Below are 16,880 nucleotides of genomic sequence, written 5' to 3' on the forward strand. Positions count from 1 at the left end.
GGAAGGATACTGGGGTGGAGAAAGGGAAGTACAAACATGATGAAAAGAGGATCATTAGATAATAAAAAGAGTAATATGGGGTGCACATGATATAATTCAGACTCTCTGGGGTTACCAGTCAAGCAGCTCTGTGCTTGCTCACCTTAGTGTTGATTAGGCCAAAACCCTAAATCTGTAGTCTTGACTATACCACAGAGATCAAACCTGTTCCTGTGGTCTGGAAGACTAATTCAGGGCATGGAAGGAGGGCTTATTCTTTAGCTAGCGGGGAAAAACACCTCGGAGAAATAGCTGGAGCATCCACATATTGGTATGTTGGTGCCCATTACAGGCCTGATGGCATCAACATCTTTGCAGTTGCTTCCTAACACCAGCCTGTGCCAGTGTTTTTAATTCTCCTGTTCTTGGGTTTTTTGCAGCATGTGCTGGTAAAGAAAATGTGTATTTCTTTCATTTTCCCCTTTACAATTTTTCTTTTTTCATTAATTATCTGAAAACAAACTTGTTGCTTGCAATTTGAAATCTTGGACTATGTTATTTCTGTTAAGTAGCACAGCAGAACTATGTGAAAGAAAATGAGAGCTACAGCTTGGGTTTCAAAATCTGAAAAAGCTAAGAAAAATCTGTGTCAAATCTTGAAAATAAAGATTTACAACATGAACGTAACAAAACAAACAACACAAAATTCTTACAGAAGTTGATGAAGACACAGGAAGTGATAAAGTTGCTTTTTGTAAGGTAAGGAAACCTTGTTAATGACTCCTTTCCAGTACTCTGATTTTCCCAGAGTATATTCATGAACGTGAATGCATGTGGCTAGGCAGTGTGGGAAGACACAGAGCAGCTACGTACACTGCTGTCATAGCAGAGAATCTGCTGCAGACACGCAGCTCAGGCCTGCTGTTTTCCTAGTGCGGATGACATGCTGAAAGCACATCTGTCAAAACACTGTGCTTAGTGCATGTGGAATATATAGTGTAAATGAGAGTGATACGTAAGCCCAGGAGTGTTTCTGACCTCCTAAGTGTATTTGGAAGAAGGGAAAGAATTTTTTCTTCGGCATTATTTGCTTAGACTTACCAAACCATGGTGCTGGAGTAACTTTTAAAATAACCATCAACATACCAAAGACCTCAATTTTACCCTTTATCAGTCCTGAATTTTTTGCTGTGCTTTCTGCATAGTTAGGCATAGGATTGTAGAAAAAGAATCATGTTGCTCAGGACCCTGTCTGGCTGAGTTTTTAATATTTCTGAGGAGATGTTTTCTTTCCTTTTTGGGCAACCTGTTCCAGTGTCTGCCTACCCTCATGTGGATCTATTCCTCTAATATCTAACTGGAACTGCTTTTTCTGCAGATCTGTGTCTGTTGTCTCTCATCCCATCACTGTGCACCTCCGAAAAAAGTATGCCTCGGTCTACTCTGTACTCTGTCATTAGGAAGCCGAAACGGGAAATAAGTATCCTCACAGTCTTCTCTTAAGAAGCAACTGAAAAAGCTAATTCTGACTTGGAGCAGGTAGATAATACGATAACATTTCTGCACCAAGTTTGGCTTGTGCAAATTTTTTCAAGAACAGCCTTTTATTTTTATCATAGAATGGTTTGGGTTGGAAGAGACTTTCAAAGATCATCTTGTCCAACCCCCTTGTTGTGGGCAGAGACACTTTCCACCAGACCAGGTTACTCCAAGCCCTGTCCAACCTGGCCTTGAACACTGCCAGGGATGAGGCAGCCACAGCTTCTCTGGGCAGCCTGTGCCAGGGCCTCACCACCCTCATAGCAAAGAACTTCTTTAAAAAAATCTTCTTCTTTAATCCAAATTCATCCTCTTCCAGTTTAAAACTATTCAATCATAAGAGACAGGCCTTTCCTCTTGCATAACCATCTTGCACTTACACATGTTTTGATCAGATGGAAAAGACATTCAGATTTATTTATGGATTCTTGCTGCCGTGGTACATAATAGAGAAAACTGACTTTTGTCTGGATATAAACCCACAGACCAGGGCAATTCCTGTAACCATCAAAGTTTTGAGTGCTGTGTATGCTGATCACAGAATCACAGAATCCCAAGGGTTGGAAGGGACTTCAAAAGATCATCTAGTCCAACCCCCCTGCAAGAGCAGGGTAACCTAGAGTACATCACACAGGAACTTCTCCAGCCAGGCCTTGAATATCTCCAACGTAGGAGACTCCATAACCCCCCTGGGCAACCTGTTCCAGTGCTCTGTCACTCTCACAGTAAAGAATTTCTTCCTGATGTTCACATGGAACCTCTTATGCTTCAGTTTACACCCATTACCCCTTGTCCTATCACTGGACATCACTGAGAAAAACCTAGCTCCATCATCCTGACACTCACCCTTTACGTATTTGTAAACATTGATGAGGTCACCCCTCAGTCTCCTCTTCTCCAAGCTAAACAGACCCAGCTCCCTCCGCCTCTCCTCATAAGGGAGATGTTCTACTCCCTTAATCATCTTTGTGGCTCTGCGCTGCACTCTTTCAAGCAATTCCCTGTCCTTCTTGAACTGAGGGGCCCAGAACTGGACACAGTATTCCAGATGTGGCCTCACCAAGGCAGAGTAGAGGGGGAGGAGGACCTCTCGACCTACTGACCACACCCTTTCTAATGCACCCTAGGATGCCATTGGCCTTCTTGGCCACAAGGGCACATTGCTGGCTCATGGTCATCCTCCTATCCACCAGGACCCCCAGGTCCCTTTCCCCTTCACTACTTTCCAGCAGGTCAACCCCCAACCTGTACTGGTACATGGGGTTGTTCCTGCCCAAATGCAAGACTCTACACTTGCCCTTGTTGAATTTCATCAAGTTTCTCCCTGCCCAACTCTCCAGCCTGTCCAGGTCTCGCTGGATGGCAGCACAGCCTTCTGGTGTGTCAGCCACTCCTCCCAGCTTAGTGTCATCAGCAAACTTGCTGAGGGTACACTCAGTTCCCTCATCCAGGTTGTTGATGAAAATACTAAATAGCACTGGTCCCAGCACCAATCCCTGAGGGACTCCACTAGTCACAGACCTCCAGCTAGATTCTGCCCCACTGACCACAACTCTCTGCCTTCTTCCTTTCAACCAGTTCTTGATCCACCTCACTACCTGATCATCAAGCCCACACTTCCTTAGCTTATCTATGAGGATGCTGTGGGAGACAGTATCAAATGCCTTACTGAAATCAAGAAAAACCACATCTACTGCTCTACCATCATCCATCCACCTAGTTACTTCCTCATGGAAGGCTATAAGTTTGGTCAAACATGACTTCCCCTTGGTAAAACCATGTTGGCTACTCTTAATGACCCCCTCATCCTTGATATGTCTAGAGATGGTGTCAAGAATAAGTTGTTCCATCACCTTTCCAGGGATGGATGTAAGGCCGACTGGTCTATAATTACCCGGGTCCTCCTTCTTGCCCTTCTTATAGACTGGTGTGACATTTGCCATCCTGCAATCCTCAGGCACCTCTCCTGTTTCCCACAACTTACCAAAGATGATGGAGAGTGGCCTAGCAATGACCTCCGCTAGTTCCCTCAGCACCCGTGGGTGTATGCCATCCGGACCCATCAATTTATAGATGTCCAGATTGCTTAACTGATCCCTAACCCAATCCTCATCTACCAAAGCAAACTCCTCCTTTATCCTGACTCCTTCTGGGGCTATAGGAATCTGAGGCCTCCGGGGAGAGTCTGCAGGAGTAAAGACAGAGGCAAAGAAGGCATTCAGCACCTCTGCCTTCTTTATATCCTCTGTCTCCAGGGCACCCACTTCGTTCAGCAGTGGACCTATATTGCCTCTTGTGTTAGTTTTATCTGCTATGTATTTGAAGAAGCCCTTTCTATTGTCCTTAACCCGACTTGCAAGATTAAGTTCCAAGGAGGCCTTAGCTGTCCTAATTGCCTCCCTACATCCTCTAACAACTGTCCTATATTCCTCCCAAGTGGCCAGCCCCTCCTTCCATAATCCATAGATTCTCTTTTTTCCACATGAGTTTGCCCAGCAGTTCCTTGTTTAACCATGCTGGTCTGGTTCCCTTACTTGATTTCCTACCTATTGGGACGCTCTGATCCTGAGCTTGGAAGAAGTGGTCCTTGAATGCTGACCGACTATCTTGAGCCCCTTTACCACCTAGTACCCTTTCCCATGACACTTCCCTTAGCAATTGATTGAAGAGGCCAAAGTTGGCCCTTCGGAAATCCAGAATTGTGGCCTTGCTAGGTATTCTACTCCTCCCACACAGGATCCTGAACTCCACCATCTCATGGTCACTGCAGGCAAGGTTGCCACTGACCATCACCACTTCAACCAGACCCTCCTTGTTGGTGAGTACTAGATCCAGCAGCACTCCTCTCCTAGTTGGTTTGTCCACCATTTGCATTAAGAAGTTATCATCAATGCACTGGAGGAACCTCCTAGACTGTGAATGATTGGCTGTGCGAGTCTTCCAGCAAATATCGGGGTAGTTAAAATCCCCCATGAGGACCAAGGCGTGTAGTTGCGAGGCTGCTTTCAGTTGCCTGTAGAAAGCCTCGTCAACTCCTTCGTCCTGATCAGGAGGTCTATAATAGACCCCCACAACTGTATCACCTGTACCAGCCTGTCCCTTAATTTGTACCCACAGACTTTCCACTTGCCCCTCATCTGCCCCTGGACAGAACTCAATACATTCTAGTCGCTCTCACATAAAGAGCAACTCCACCACCTCGCTTTGCTGACCTATCTTTCCTAAAAAGGACATAGCCATCCATGACCACATTCCAGTCATGTGAGCTTTCCCACCACGTCTCTGTAATTGCCACCAGATCATAACCTTTAGACCGCACACAGACTTCTAACTCCTCCTGTTTATTCCCCCTGCTGCTTGCATTGGTGTACAGGCATTTCAGGGAGCGAGCAGAGCACGCTAATGGCACCCTTGGGAGGCGGGAGGCCTTCTGGTCTCCATTAATACTAGAACAATGCCCCACTAGTTCAAACCCAGCTACAACCCCCTCGCACTTTGAATCTAACCTAAAGCTCTGTGAGTGAGCTCTGCTAACTCTTGCCCTAGTACCCTTTTTCCCCTGCGGGATAGGGTCTAAACAACTATCCTTTCCCTCAAATGAAACAATAGATTGAGAGTCCTCCCTAGTCTGCCGTCCTTCAAGCCCTAGCATGTTTCTCTTGGGCTTGTCCCTAACAGGCCCAGTTATCTCCCCTTCCCTCTTCATATCTAGTTTAAAGCCCTGTCAATGAGCCCTGCTAACTCCTGCCCCAAAAAACCTTTTCCCCCTCTGGGACTGGTGTATCCCACCTGCCGCCAGCAAACCAGGTGTCTCATATAGCAGCCCATGATTGAAAAACCCCAAACCCTGCCTTTGGCACCAGTCACGTTGCAGACTGGCACATTTTAACAAAGGTGAATCTTTTCCCTAGTGAGGTTTCAACAACTTTTATATTTTCTTTAAAGTGTTTCATGCAGTGAAGCTGTGGGTCTGTTGCCCAGACCTGTTGCCTTTAAAGAGCTCTGGTTTAAGCATAAGAATATTTGGTAAATGTAAAAGGCCCCTTTTTAAAGAGCAGAACTGGAGAAAATGGGGCGAAAGTCAGTCTGCAGAACGTGTGCGAGAAGTTGAATTCAGAGCAATTTCCAACGTTTTAAAAAGTGGTAATTTAGTTTCTGGAGTTCTGATGTGAAATCACTGTGGTTTAAAGTCAGAAAGGTATCACAGGCCTGCAATACAATAACTGATATCAGAAGGGAAAGATAGCCGACTCGGGAAATTTTGGGTAGGGTGGATACAAGAGCAGTATTGCACCATTCATTGGCATGTAATTTATATTTTCTTACTCAGCAGCAGGTTTGCTAGAGTAAGAGGATATTAATTTCTACTGTAAGCTTTCTGTTCAATGACACCGACAAATCAAAGGCCCTGCTATTCTCGTCCAAGAAGAATGGTCATCTAGTCAGGACTGCACAAAGGCAGTCAGGTTCTTGCTCATCTGAGCAACGCTTTCAGGTAGGCTTCAGCCCATAGCAGTATTGCAGAAGGCTGGTCTTGCTAAGCATCACCCTGTATTAAGGCAAAGCTAAAGTGATTTTACACAGTGACTATAGTCCTCTTCTACCTTGGTGTGAAGATCTGATCTTTTAAACAGTGCCTGTATTTTCTCCTCTGAGTACAAGGAAATATGATCTTGAATAGGAAGAACACTTTCTTTTGTCTCTTCTTATAAAAAGAAATCTACATGTTGTGTAATAAAAATTATGCAACCCGTTTGGAGCTAACTGACTGGAAACAGCTGCCAGATCAGCAATTGCTATTTAGAAAATGTAACTCAGTGTTTTCCAGTGACTGAGTTACAAATGAGGCCAAAAGTTAATGACTTGTACAGATCTATAAAAGTTAATGATCTATAAAAAGGGGCACAAATGGTGGCATATAAGGTGGAAATTAATTTTTTTTAGTTCATGATTTTTGTTTTTCTTAGTGCTATAATAAAAGGAAAAGTTCCTGAGTGAGAGACCAGTCTTTCTGAAGCGCAGGAGGATTAGATGAGGAGGAAATGAGCCAGAAAGACTGCACCGAGTGAAATCCAGAAAGCTTTCTTATATACTGTTTGTGGGGTTTGGTGTTTTGTATTGCAAACCTGCCAGGACTCCATAAATAACAGTCCTTAGGGCATGTTGGACTAGCATGTAAGAATCTAAAAAAAAATAAATACTTCATGTTTCTAGAAATGTTAGTCGCATGTTTATATGTCCTGGTTTTCTCTAAGAATGTGCTTAGTTCCTGAAGAAAATGGTTAATATAAGTGTTAATATTAGGCATTTGTCGCTGAGAGTTTTGTGGGTCTTTAGAAAAAAGCCTTTTGGAAGGTGCTTTGAAGTTCTACCAGTTGTATAAAGTGGCATATCAATGATGAAATGAATTTTGTGTATCTAGTAATAGCAGTATCTGTTGATCCTCAGATAGATGTTACCATTTGGTAAATAAAACAATGCCATATGTGTTTTTGAGGGAGAAAAAGCAACTCAAATTCAGTTGCTATGCTAGTTAATCCTGTATTTCACAATAGTTCATAGCAGCAAGCGCATTGGAAGAAAAAAAATAAAATCTCCTTGAAAGGAAGACTGTGTAAAGAAACTCCATAGAAAATAATCTTTAATATATTTTTAGTATTGTGACATGAGGAGCTCAGTTTGCTCAAAGTCGTCCTGCTGGTGCAGCCCATTAAACATGGGTTTTGCCTTTTCTAATAACAGAACACAGGCTCTGCATTGACTTTGCAGTGCAGGATCTCTGGGCTTGTCTGGGTTCGTCTTGAGCTGGTTTTAGCTTATTTAGCTGTGATAGCAGTTGTTCAGCAATCACCTCATTGGCTGCCTAAATGTGTTTTAGTTTAGCTCTAATTCTTACTGGTAACAAGTGCTTATTAAGCTATCTGTGACTCCAGACTAAAACGTGGTGTGGGAAAGGAGAATGTGGGATTATATGGGGGTGGACAGAGATCAACAACTATAAAAACAAACCATGGTGGTCAAGCAGCAGCCCCAGCACAAGTGCAACTTGGTCTTATGCAGGTAAACCCAATTTCAGTGAACAGAGACACTGAATAACTGGGATCCAAACCAGTGGACTGTATTAAGAAAATACATTTAAACACAAGAAAATGTCAATACTTAGGAGGAAGGGACCCCTGCTACTTTGAATTGAGCTCTTCTCAACAAAGACCCTTGTACACTAACGGATCACTGTCGCATTCCCCTCATGTCTTGCTTTATTTTAAGCAGATTGATAATAAATTATGGGCTCCACAGATAAGGCGGTTTTGCCCATAGCAAAATCTTAAGTTTGAAGAGCTAAGTGCACTGTATTGTGTGTTACAAGCATACAGGAGATTTTGGTTATGGGCTTCATAATGCTTCTGTGTCAAGTTTAGTCTGAAAAGCTTTGTGACAAAAAGCGTCTAAGCCTTTTTGCAACAATTGCATAATATCTGTACAGATTGACTGCTGTGCTGCAAGAAAATTATTGGAAGAGATTGCAAGGACAGCCTCAGGAATCATGGGAGTGAATACGGTAACATGCGATTCTGGGCACAAACAGCAACAACTGTTGCAGAGGACATCTTTAACTCCTAAAGCTTGAAAATGACACTGTTGCACCACCCCATAGTGTTCCTGCTGTGGATGGGCTCTACTACTTACAAAGGTAAGTTATTAAATGGAAATCTACATTTTAATCTAGGTAGCTGGTGACAATCAAGAAAAAATAAGCTGCAAAACCTGCACCATTTATTCTTTACAGAATTCCTTTCAGAAGTTCGACATGAGAGTTATAATTTAGAACTACAAACTATGCATTTGAGAATATTTGCCTTGTATTTCCTCGTATGAGCTTGGTTTTTTGCCTTTTGTCTGAACTTAATGACTCTCATCAAGAACCTAACTTATTACAAGCCATAACTCACTTAAAATGCATTAGTCCATATAAATTTCTTTGTATTTAAATTTAGCTATTATTATTTTGAATATATACTCTTAAAAATGCAAAATACTGATCTGATTTTAAATCATAACACAACTCTTTAAAAATACAGGTACTTTATTATTTCAATAAGTTCTATGATAAAAAAAAAACCATACTGCCTGAAGGAGGTCTTCACTGTATATATACCTTTATTAAAATAAGCCGTTTTAAACTCTATGATTGATCCATTTAAATCTATTCATCATATTCAGATTATTCTCTCCCCTCTGCCTTTAAAAGTGGTTTTTTTGTATATAATTCATACCTTAAGAAAAAATGATCCAACTTCTTTCATTTGAAACTAATTTTAGAAATCTGGGACAAACAGATTTATTTGTAGAATTGAGGAAAACTGAGAATTGTGACTGCATGTCTAAAACTCTTTTCCAGGATAATGCTGGAAAAAACAGAAACTGTACTTTGAGAATTTCAGGTGCTTATTCATATTTTCAGTTAAAATGTTTTCAGTTTGGTAACTTTTTTCAATGCAAAACTGTAAAAATAGTGAAGATAATGATAATTTCTTAGAGCAAACAGTGCTGTTTATTACAGTCGGTGCTGTTTATTAGTATAGTATATTTCCAGATGGAGGGATGTCAGTAATTGGAATATTATTTAACTCCTGTGTACTGCCATTATTTGCAGCTGTCAGTATTGTCCTGTATCTATCAATTAACAAGAACTTGCACATGGTTTCTGCTAGAATAGTATTGCAAGCACCCACCCATCACTGATTGTGAAGAAAGTGCTATTAGGGATAAATAAGGACAAGAAGAAAATGGGAGCATGCAGTCAAATAACATGAATCTGTGCACAGCTTCTGCAGGAGCAGCTTGTGAAGACCCACCAATTGTTGACTTTGGAGAAATTGTTAGTGGGAATAAATCAGCATATAAGGAAAGTGACCGTGTGCAATATGTGTGCAACCCCGGATACACTTTATCAGGATCAGAATGGGTAACATGCTTTAAAAAAATCTGGGTACCTGGGCCACCAAAATGTTTGGGTAAGTGTAACTTTTATTGCTGGTTGACTTTGTACAGGTAGACAATTCTAATGATTCTGAAACTCCTACTTTGTTAGGTTTACAATCATTGCTAGATTGCCAAGTCTGGAATGGACCGTAATCAATTCCTGGGTTCAATGCTACTTAACTTGTGGATCTTGGCCTTAGTGTCCTAAAACCATTTACATTCAGACATGTTTTTTATTGCAAGAATTTTGGAGCTGTCTGAAAGGTTACAAGCAGATAAACATTTTGCCTGTACTTCCAAGAACTTGTGCAACAAGGTGCATGTACTGACAATGGTGTCTGCCTCCTTCCACAATGATTACATTGGTTAAGACATCTTTTCATGTAGTTCCTTAACTGTCCCTCATATGTGGGAAGATTGCTGTTGTGGTAAGCTGCTTTGCTGTCTTCAATTTCCTCCTTGCAGCTCCTTGTTAGGAGCCTTCTAACTGGGATAAAATTGGACATAATCTCACTGATTTCATTAATTTTTTCAAGGACTGTGGTCTCCTGAAGTCAGTACCTCTTGAGATAGTCACTGCTGTTCCCAAAGTCTATAAATACACTTGGAAGTAGTGGATATCATTGATAAACTTCCTAAAACTAAGCATTCTGAATTAACTGTGATGGAGAATCAAGTGTTTTAAGTCATCCACATTTTACTTTTAAAAATCACTGCTGAGTGATAACCAAGCTGGTTTTGAACTATCTTTGCTGAGGAGGTGCTTCACATAATAAAAGCCACCAAACTTTCGTACTTCATCATTTTTAGTTTTTCTTGTTTCCTTCAGCACCGTGTACCATTACAAGACAGCAGCTGGAAGCCCAAAACCTACTTCTCTCCAATGGACAAAGACGAGCATTTTTGATTCAAAGTGGTCAGTGGGAGATATTTGCATGCATGACAGGATTTAAACTCACAGCCTCTCCTATCAAGCAGTGTTTTGATGGGCGTATTGAGCTTCCTTCATGCATTTCTGGTAAATATGTGCCATACTTGAATGAAATTGATCGGTCAAATAAATCTTCTCTGTGATTTTGCACTTGTTCATGTACATGAACTGCATCTGCCTGTACTATCAGAGGCTGTTTATTTTATGGGAAATTGATCTTCCCAACACAAAAGCACTCACTGATGATAAGGTTGTGTGTAAACACAGTGCAGAGGGGAAGTCACCAAAATCAAAGGTGTGTGATGTGAGAGAATCTCTCCCTTCCTTCTTACTTAAACCAAAAGCAAAAGCAGGTTTCAAATTATGGTTATAAAGTATGTTTCCAAATTTGCTCATCAGGAATAAATCTTTTGGTTTCTACAATTGTATAATTTCTTGATTTTTTTTTTTTTCCTCATTTTATTTTTGTGCCTTCTTCGGGTAACAAGAGTATAAATGATATGATGGCATAAGTCAAGACATCTATAGTAAGAAATGCTAAGAGATCTGTAATTCAGTTGCTAAAACATTACCATTGCAGGTGGTATCTTATTCATTTAGAGGTAGAATGATGTGTTTTCAGAAATGGAGATAGATCAACAAAGGACAAATGAGGTGACTGATGTGCACGAAGTGCCAAACATGTCTATTTTCAAGCTGCATAATTCTGATGCCATGTGTTTTCTCTTATCTGGCATTGCCTTTTTCTGTAATTTTCTGGAAAGCACTCGGATAATGATGATAAATCTGAATGGATTGTGTCTCAGGACACAATCTTCTCTTAAGGAACTCACTTCAGGAATCACTCTTCTCTTAAGGAACTGTACCTTTCTAAGACTGACAGAGAAATGTAATCTTTTCTTTGCCCTAAGAAACATCTTCTTAACAATTTCATGCAGTTATGGTCAATATATGCAAATAAAAATTAATGCAGTAAGTATAAACATGTTCTTCAAACTAGCAAGCATTTTAGCTTAATAAAGCATCTATATGGTGTGAAAAGCACACTCATTCTATTGTCTGTCACATCAGCACAAGCATCAGCTTTCCATATTTTTTCATAAAATGCCATGTGGAAATACCTCTCTTTTCAGATGTTACGTGTGGAGCTGCACCTGAAATTCCCCATGCGTACATCACGAGCGCTCAACAAGACAGGTATCTGCCCGGTGCCAGAGTGCACTTTGAATGCAAAAGCAATTTTCAGATGATGGGTGGAAATTATGTCACGTGTACAAATGGAGAATGGTCACAAGCACCAACTTGCAGAGGTAGGAATCTGCTTTGGTATCGCCTGCTAGCACAGAGGGGACTGTTTGTTTCCCTAAACACTACAGACTCTACCTTTTGTACTTCTCTTTACTTTGTGTGCCACAGCTTAGTACTTGCTATTCCTTCCTTGCACAGTGCTTTAGCTTGATGCTTCTAGAAACGCTGGGGATCTTTTCATCAACACCAAAAACGCCTTGAAGAATTAGGGCCTAAAATGTGCTGCTCTGTCATTCTCCTGTACGATGCTGCTGTTCCCCCAGAGGCTGCCATTTCAGCCTCCCTCTGTAGAAAGACGCATGAGGGCTCCTCTGTCCTGTGCAAACCTGCCAGGGAGCACCTGAATGGAAGGAGCAGTAAGGGAGGGAAACGGTTGTTCTTCTGCAGGGCTCCGCTCTGATTGATGCAGATCCCAGCAGAGACTCGTATCTAACCCATGGTAGATCTGCTGGGGCCATGAAGTGGGAAGAGTGCTTCCATGACAAGGGATCGTCAGGAGCTGCGCTCCTGTCCCCTGCCCAAGTCTGTGGCTGTGCAGGGTGAACAAGAGCTCCTTGGCTTCCACACACCTCCATGGAGCTGACTGCACTTACCCGTCCCTGAGCGGCGCTGATGAGCTCATCTAGTGCTGCCACTGCTCCAGAGCTCTGAGTTCCACAGAGCACCAGCCTGCTGCTAGCCCGTGATTTCCAGGCATTCCAGGGCTCCCTGGGGAGGGCCATGGGCACGCAGGAAGGCCGGTGTGGCTTCTCGTGCAGCCAGGTGTAGCTACAGAAACACTGGCTGTTTCTGGAAGCTCTCATTGACCCTGCCTTCTCCTGCGGGTCCCAGAGCGAGTGTTCTCTGTCGCTGCTCATTGCTGCCTCCACAGTGAGCTCCTGGAGCTGTGTCCCACCTGAAGCAGAGAATCCGGGCAGAAACTGGAGCAAGGGTGCAGGGGGCAACAGCTCAACCCCTGCAGCCGTGACTGCAGCCGTGTCTCTTTTCAGATGCGACGTGTAAACCTCCTCCTGAAATTGCTGGCGGGAAAGTTCAAGGTGTTAAGAAGTCGAGGTACTTGCCTGGGGAGAGCGCTCGCTACCGGTGCTGGCGAGGTTTTGAGATGACTGGGCCTTCCACCATAGCGTGTCAGAACGGGACCTGGACAGAGCTGCCAACGTGCACAGGTGAGTTCTCTCTCTTTCCATGCAGTCGCCTGCGGGTGAGACTGTCCTGGAGCTGACGCCGGGGCATTTACTTCTCCAGTTTCAGTCTCGTTGCTGTGCACAGACACAACGTATCTGGTGCTCCCGGGAAAAAGCCCTTTTGCTGGGCTCTGTTCAGATGAGTTTTCCAGCCAAGAGACTCAAGTGGCTTCAATCGATAGGGACACATCTGCAGAATTACCGTGGGGCTGGGAGCGGTTGCTGGCCAGGCCTGATTTTGAGAGGCAGCCCTTGACTTCCTCGGCTTTCTCTTTGATTGACTGGGAATTTCCTTTCCAGGGAAAGGTGGGAAATGTGGCTCGCCTCCGGTTATTGAAAATGGAGACCTTCTGTCCTTCCCCATGCAAGAATACCCGGAGGGTGCAACTTTGGAATACAAATGCCCAGACTTCTATGTCCTGGAAGGATCTCCGTCTATCACCTGCACTGATGGGCAGTGGACAAGCCCCCCAGTTTGCCTAGGTAGGCTGAAGCGTGTGCTGTGTGGCCAGAGGCTGCGGGACGGCTCCTGTTGTCGTTTTCTCAGAGCCTGAGGGCAGAACCTGCGCAGCAGCGCTTGTGCTGGGGCTGCGATGAAGCAGGGCAGAACAGCAACGAGTCCTCTGCCCACAAGGAGTTTCTCCCTGACAGTAGCACTTGTAGTACCCTCTGCTGCCGGCCAGACCAGCGGGTTCAAGAGGAGGGGAGTTTGGCTGAACCCTCCTGTGTGAGGGGATCTCCACCTCTGAGCAGGGCTCCTGAGTGCACCCGAGCTGGGGAAGCTGTTGCGCTCAACAGGCGGTGAGCAGGGAGAGTGGGTCTGAGTGCAGGGCACTGCTGGGGAAATGCAGGGTCATGTCCATGGCACGGCCACAGGGAAACAAACGTAGGGAAGCTGTGGGCAGAAGGGAAGGACTGATCGAGGAAAAGGCAAGAGGAGGCTCGTTGCAGACCTTCCCACCCCTGCTTCGATCTTGCCCTGTGTGGCTGGACTGCCAGAGGGAAAGGGCTTCACCATAGCTCTGTGTGGGTTCTCAGCCATGGTCTCTGCTCCTTTAGGTTGGATGTGAATGTCTTGCTGTGTAACATAGAGTCACAGCAAAGAACTGGAAGCCTTTTTTGATGCAAAGAACTTCTGTAGGCTCTGGGGGAAAAATGCTACTTGTGGTCATTCTGCACAGAATGATGACACTCTCCTTTTGCCTTTTCAAGCGGCCTGTACAGCATCTGAAGAAGACATGGGCAGAAACAATATTGAGCTGAAATGGACCAGCGGAAGAAAGCTGTATTCCAGATCGGGTGACTTTATTGAATTTCGGTGTAAAAGAGGCTATATGGAGGACCCAGCCTCTTCCCCATTCAGAGTAGAGTGTTTGGAGGGGACGTTAGAATATCCCCGGTGCAAGCCAGCACGTAAGTCATCTCCGCTTTGGGCAGAGCCTAGGTGCAATGCTGTTTGCATTTTCGGTGCTGAAACCAAGGGCAAAGCCTTTAGGTTTCCTGGGAGAATGCCTAGTGGGGAGCCAGGGTGGGGGAGCATCCTGCAAGCTGCAGGCGGTGAAGATTAATGCTGTTGATGGCTGTACCTGAGCTGACAGAGGCCCCCTGGGGCTCGTGCCAGAGCACCAGCATTTCCAGAGCATTGGTTATCCATTATGAGGTCTGCAGGCAAATAATGAAAGTACTTTTTTCAGGGGACTGTAGGCTGGATGAGAGGTTGATGGAAATGAACCACATTCAACTGCAGTCACCTCGCCGGTCGAGCCCCTCTACCTTTGTCACTGGGGAGTATATTTTGTTTGAATGCAAATGGTGGTACCAGCAAATTTCACGTCCTGAGAAATTTAGAGCAGAGTGCAAGGATGGAGTGATCACGTATCCTACGTGTGAATGTAAGTGCTCGGTGCCCAGGACACGGCGGGGCTGCATGAGGCAGCTTTGCTGAAATTACCTGTCCACTGCTCTGAGGAACCCCAGCGGGGTGTGTCAGGCTTGGTCTTCATGCTTTTTCCTCTTGTCTCTCTTCCAGATGCAGGGGTTTTTGGATGAATGGAAATGGCACAAAGGATCCCAGCTCTGGCAATGAAGGATCTCCACCGACCTTGTGATTTGAGCTCAGTTTTTCCTGGCAATTCCCATTCTCTTGTGTGTTCTTTGCAGCTTAGGCAATGTTCCATCTTGGAATTTGTTATGGGTTTTATGATCGGATGATTGTGTTTGCATTTTGTTCACATTTTATCTTTTTTTTTTTTTTTTGTGAATGTGTTTCCATTTTGTCCATCCAAATGGTTGTATTTGCATTGTATCCAGTCTGCATTCATCTCATTGTTAGTTTTATTAACCATTGTGTCCTGAAATAGCCTGGCTTTGGTGGCACGCGGAGACAGGAATTTGACTCTTCAATATTCATGTGGAGTATTAATACAGGTTGATTTCTCTGCGAGGAAAAAAGAAATGCCTTTGTTATTTCCTTTGCTGGATGCTAATGGATATTTCAAAACAGCTAAATCTCTGCTTTGACAGTCCCATAACCAAATATCTGGACATATTGTCTCAGATTGTGATGTGAAGATAGCAAAGTTAACCTGACTTTGTGAGCACAGACAGGTCTTTTCTTGTAGGGACCTGGAGGGGAGGGAGTCCTTCTGCGTAAGAGCAGATAAATTAACACTGAAATGTGCTTTAGAACAATGGGCTCCAAAGTGGGGAATAGGCACCGCTTGGAGTTTGGAATTTGATCCAGTGAGTTGCAGGAAGAAAATATTAGAGCTTCTATTTATAATTATTTTTTGCCAAAGCCAAAAAAAAAAAGATTTGACATTGGTGATTTCACTTGATCCGCATGTGAGAGGGTTCCATGTCACATAGGGTGCTCATGGGGGGGATCAGGTGCTCTACAGTGCAGAGCTGTTCACACCGGCACCCTCACTCATTCATTCACCTTCAGTGTATTACAATGCGTTGTAGTTTATATGTGCCCATTTAAGTGTATTTCTGGATTATATTTAGTTTTAACAACACAAAACATAACACACGAGCAAACAAGAAAGTGACAAATCTGATGCTTCTAATGTATACTCTTCATGAGCCACATTATGAGGTAAAAGATATTGTCTCTCTAATCACACCTGACAGGAAGTAGATCCAAAAAAAAATCAAAATTGTGAGGAAGAGTATTTGAAATAGGGATTTAAATCCATTGCTGTTACTGATGAAGATCCTATCCCAGCTATAGACAAAGAACAGAGCTGGCGACCTGGTGGAAATACAACAAAACTGTATGCGGTGTTAGTAACAGAATGAGAAGAAACCTTGACAGTACGAACATGAACAATATTAACCATTATTATGAATACAGATAATACGGTGAGAAACAGAATAGTGATCAGCTAACTCACCTGTACTAAAAAGTCCAAGTAAAAAAAATCATCATGTAATCCAAGTTGTACAAACGAGAAGACTCGTTTGAGCACCTCCTGTGCTTCTGCACTGAAGGGGCGTTGCTGGGAGTTCTTGCACTTTTAAAGAGAGTCTTACTGCTGTGGAAGGAGAGCAACGCACTGCCCCACTGGCACCTCATTGCAGCTCCTTTTTGTTGTGAGGCATTTTGGGAATCCAGCTGCAACTCTGTTTTCTTGAGAATACCAATGACAGCACATCAGCCAGTGTAAAATCCCTGTGAAGTTATGAAGTTAGAAACAAACAAAGAAACGTAAAAGACAGATACATCACCACCATCTTTTTTTCCCCCTCTTTCCCTTCCTCTAGCAAAAAGATACAGTGGAATTACTTTCTTTGGCTGTGACCATAAACTTTCTGGGAAACAAGGATGTGTTTTTCTCACTGCAAGAATAGTGTTCAGATGAGTAGTTTCCCTACCACCAGTGAATTAAAAGTTCAGTCCTTTATTCAGTGTCACAGTTCAGTATTTATTTTGTGGGTGCGAGCGTACATGT

At 43.5% G+C, this 16,880-nt stretch overlaps 1 protein-coding gene across 1 annotated transcript; it reads left to right on the forward strand.

Moving 5' to 3' along the window:
* Nucleotides 1-8,148: 8,148 nt before the first annotated feature.
* On the forward strand, nt 8,149-15,670 carry LOC308224287 (complement factor H-like; the record flags this gene model as incomplete). Its single annotated transcript, XM_080624042.1, has 8 exons — nt 8,149-8,209; nt 9,345-9,533; nt 10,331-10,519; nt 11,566-11,742; nt 12,730-12,906; nt 13,225-13,407; nt 14,137-14,337; nt 14,619-15,670. 8 exons carry the CDS (start codon nt 8,149-8,151, stop codon nt 14,867-14,869), a joined length of 1,428 nt encoding a protein of 475 aa, XP_080480168.1. The 3' UTR covers nt 14,870-15,670.
* Nucleotides 15,671-16,880: the final 1,210 nt, after the last annotated feature.

This window comes from Psittacula echo, assembly GCF_963264785.1.
Source record: "Psittacula echo genome assembly, chromosome: 7".
In the NCBI taxonomy this organism is placed as follows: domain Eukaryota; kingdom Metazoa; phylum Chordata; class Aves; order Psittaciformes; family Psittacidae; genus Psittacula; species Psittacula echo.